General features: G+C 39.3%; 1 protein-coding gene across 1 annotated transcript in view; it reads left to right on the forward strand.

Moving 5' to 3' along the window:
- Positions 1-1,720: 1,720 nt before the first annotated feature.
- LOC103800667 (neuroligin-4, X-linked-like) overlaps positions 1,721-4,604 on the forward strand; it is a 51,026-nt gene continuing 48,142 nt past the window's right edge. Inside the window, exon 1 of the mRNA XM_009073049.1 lies at positions 1,721-1,928. Coding sequence (XP_009071297.1) covers positions 1,721-1,928 — 208 coding nt within the window. The remainder of the gene's footprint in view (positions 1,929-4,604) is intronic.

Genomic DNA, 4,604 nt, shown 5'->3' on the forward strand with positions numbered 1-4,604 from the left:
AGATCCCTTTCTGAAGGGCTGCTCTTCAACTGCTCCTCTCCCAGTATATTCCTGTGTTTTTTCCAGTGGTACTAGTAAAGGCTCAGTTGAAATGCAAGCTAATTTTACTGACATCTTTATGGCACCTGCTTATGGTACATGACTAGCCAGCTAGTCATGCCTGTGACTGATAAGAGAGCATAAAATCTAGCTAGCCTTCTACTTTTCTGAGTATTGCTGATTTCTTTTCTCTCTTACACACCTTTAATAATCTTAAAAAGGAAAAAGTTATTTAATCAAAATCTGTCTTCATAAGCAATATTTTTATTAAATCTAAATAGTTTGCCCCCCCAATGACCTTTATAGAGGATATGTACATGAACAACATTTATGACAAAATATTCCAGAGATTCTCTTCTGAAAGCGAAATTTTACAGAGAAGAAAAAAAATCCATTGTGCATGCCTGCTAAAATAACACAGACCTTGAATTATTATTTCTTCTTCATAACTGCATTCAATATATTCAATAACCTGGGGGACAAATTTTTCTCACATTCATGATGAAAACCTCCTGCTGTTTAAATCAATAGGACTTTTACCTTTCAATTTAAGGCATCCAGTTTTCACCTTCAGATTGCTTTCCTTAAAAGGCAACATCTTCTATTACTGCAGAGAAGGTCTTCCTTTTATTTTAATAACTTGACTCTGTCATTTGCAAAGATAATAACAGGAAGCAAATCACTCCAACAAAGAAGTATCTCAGTCTGGTAATCAGTTACCTATATAGCTGAATCATCAAGGACAAATTGCCTGCATCTTGCTATCTGTCAAGAGATGGTACCTAAAAGAAGAATATATTAAAATTCCCATATCTGGAAACACTTTCCATGTCATCTCAATGAAGAAAATTTGCATTTAGAAACATAAAAAGGCAAGACACCACAGAAGTTCCAAATTGGTGACATTTTACCCTTTCCACATTTTTTCTGAAGACAGTATTCAGAATGCATGACTTTGATAAACCCTGCCTAAGGGAAATTAGATTGATGGCCTAGGGAAATAATATATAGAGATACTGTTTTAGAAATTCTAATAAATCATCTATGCAATTTTCCATTTATAAGAAGACATAAATAGAAGGCAAGATTAGAGAAATCACAGAGTAATAGAATCATAGAATGGTCTGTGTCGGAAGGGACCTCAAAGCAAAGAGGTGATTGGTAATAATCAACATGGCTTTACCAGGAGCAAGTAATGCCTGACAAATTTGTTGACCTACAGTGGGGCCACAGAATTTGTGGATAGGGGCAGAGCAACTGATATCATCTACTTGGACTTACGCAAGGCATTTGACACTGTCCTGTATGACATCCTAATCTCTAAATTGAAGAGGCATGGATTTGATGGATGGAGCACTTGGTGGATAAAGAACTGGCTGGACAGTCACATGCAGAGAGTTGTGGTCAGCAGCTCGTTTTCCACGTGGAGGCCAGTGAGGAGTGGTGTCCCTCAGGGGTCAGTGCTGGGGCTGATACTGTTCAACATCTCCGTTGGCGACATGGGCAGTGGGATTGAGTGCACCCTCAGCAAGTTCACTGATGACACCAGGCTGTGTGGGGCAGTGACACACTGGAGGGAAAGGATGTGCCATCAAGAGAGACCTTGACAGGCTCGAAGGGTGAGCCAATGCAAACCTCATGAAGCTCAACAAAGCAAGGTGCAAGGTCCTACATTGGGATCATGGCAATCCCAGGCACACCTTACAGGATGAATGAGGAAATAATAGACACCAGCCATGAGGAAAAAGGTTTGGGGGTGATGGTAGATGAAAAACTCACCATGAGCTGTCAGTGTGTACTCTCAGCCCAGAAAACTAATCGAATCCTGGGCTGCATCAAAAGGTTTGTGGCCAACAGGTCAAAGAACGTGATTCTGCCCCTCTGCTCTCGTGAGACCCCACCTGGAATACTGTGTGCAACTCTGGTGCCCTCAACATAAGAAGGACATGGAACTGTTGGAGCACGTCCAGAGGAGAACCACAAAGTCGCTAAGAGGACTGGAGCATCTCCCCTATGAAGACAGGCTGAGGAAGCTGGGGCTGTTTCATGGAGACCTCATAGCAACCTTTCTGTATTTGAAGGGCCTACAGGGGAGCTGGAGAGGGACTCTTTGTTAGAAACTGCAGTGTTAGGACAAGGCGTAACAGGTTCAAATTGAATGAGGGGAAATTAGGCTAGATATTAGGAAAAAGGTTTTTACTGTGATGGTGGTGAGACACGGGCACAGGTTGCCCAGAGAGGTAGTGGATGCCCCAATCCTGGCAGTGTTCAAGGCCAGGCTGGATGAGGCCTTGGGCAACCTGATCTAGTGAGGGGGTATCCCTGCCCTTGGCGGGGGTGGGTTGGGACTAGATGATCTGTAAGGTCCATTCCAACCCCTAAAATTATATATGATTTTTTTTGATTAAGAAAATGCAGGTTTTGGAGAAATTGTGGCTATGACTCATGCAATTTCTTAATGAATATCCTCTGATGTATACGTGAAAAACATACTGCTTTAGGAAAACATGGGCTAGTTAAAAAACCCCCAACTTTGTCATATCTCTTGTGAGCCCAAATTGTAACATCTTTTACGTTTTTATCTTTCAGAATAGGATAATGTTGCTAAGCAGAATGTATGGTTTGCAGATGCAGTGATTATTAAAATATTGGCCTTTAAAATAATGATGATCTTAATAGCCAAAATAACAGAGTAGTGAAGAACTCATTGAGTAGAATGTTAATTTCTTCCTATGCTACTTTTACACTTTTTTTCTTCAGTTTTACACAGTTCCCTAATTTTGGCTACAGCCAAAATAAGGTCAAACATTTCTAACAGCAGCTGTTACAAGAAATTTCTTCTTACATGGGCATTTCCCTAGGGCACTGATTCTATTCTGTCCTATAAAATAGGAGATTTCCTGATTAAAGTAGCACTTTAAATATTGGAGAGTCTAACACTAGTGCTGAAGGTAACAATTTGTTATCTTGTAAGCCCAAGAAATTACTGAATGCCAACAAGTATTTCATCTTTGGAATGAGCCAAAAATATGACTACTCAAGAAACATATTTAACACTATTTACTGTTTCAGTTAGGGAAGAAAAAAACGAGCAAACTGATTCTCCCATCCTGAAGCGTAAGAGTGAGATCATGTGTAAACCCATAATTCCTGATTCTTGCTTCTCGTAACAAGCACTAATTGCTCTGTTATTCCATCTTTGGTTATGGGGTTTGGGGGGAGGGGTTTGATTGGGGTTTTTTGGTTTTGTTTTTTGTCTGCTATATTGAGCTTTAATTAGAAGTTACAGCTTAGTCATGATTTTGTCTGGAAAGTTCAGACCACATCAGTGCTTGCTGACTTTGAGACCCCTGTAATAGTTCTTGACCACTGTATTTTTCCTGCATTAGGACATAGGATGGAGAACTGGGAATACTTGAACTGTGTGATGAGTAAATCAGAGATAAAGTTCCTTTCTTCAACCTGTTCTAGCAAATGTATGGCTGTGGACTGAGAGAAAATATTTCACAGATCTAATTGAAAGCACTTCCTGCAAATCATAGTTGTAGACTTTAGCAAAGTCATCCATTTTGCCTCTGGACACATAAGCATTAGAACTGGCATATGCAAGAGAACAGGAACGGTGTTTTGCAGCCTGAAGTTTAGAAAATGCATGAAAGAAATACATCAGAGCCCCATTCTCAGATATTTCCAATGCAATAAATATAAATTCATGGTATCTCTAAAAGAAGAGATGATGCTATCAGAAACTGTGCAACCCAGGTTTGTGGACAGGTAGTCCTTTGATACAGAACTGGGCTGAAAGACTCTTTGTTCACCTTCTACTTCTAGAACTTTTCCTGAAAGATACTCCTTTAACTTTGTCATATTCCTTAAAATGTCTTCTTATGCTATCAGGTAGGTTGTGCACATTCCTGAAAAGATAATTACTCAAATGCAATTAAAGTGATCATGAATGTAACTTTTGTAAAAAAATGAAAAGACATCTTCGAAACAGTGTGAGATTCTTTTCCTCTAGACTCGTCTCTGCTTTGGTTTGTTTCATTGCGTATTGTTGTGTGCAGTGTTTTCAAAGTAGTACTCAGACCATGAAAAATGGTGGATATAACAGTTTTAATGCAAAAGAGAAAATTAAAATGTCACTGACATTTTCATTCTTTAGCTCATATTGGTATATTCTAGCTCATATGCTACATAAAGCAGTAATGTCCAACCCATTGATGCAGGGACATGAAATGTCCTGTATCTTTAAGTCGATTGCTTTCATGTATTCCTACTATTTATACCATGTGTCTTTGTTCTTCCTGGTAACCTAGGAATAACTTTCAAATCCTCTTAGTCAGAACTGACTCTGTTTTGTATGTATGAGCATCAGATGTTTCTTGAATACTGCCTAAGGAATAGAGCTGAAGGTTACCTTTGACATGGTTTCAAGGTCTGGTTGCACATTGTGCCATGATCATTTTCTGAAACATGTTGTGTATTTTGCACATGGACTGCCTGGACAGTTATTTTCAAGGGGATGACTGGCTTCTAAAAGCAGAAGAATTAGAAAACAGAAGGGA

The sequence above is a fragment of the Acanthisitta chloris genome, unplaced genomic scaffold (assembly GCF_000695815.1).
Source record: "Acanthisitta chloris isolate BGI_N310 unplaced genomic scaffold, ASM69581v1 scaffold8714, whole genome shotgun sequence".
Classification (NCBI taxonomy): domain Eukaryota; kingdom Metazoa; phylum Chordata; class Aves; order Passeriformes; family Acanthisittidae; genus Acanthisitta; species Acanthisitta chloris.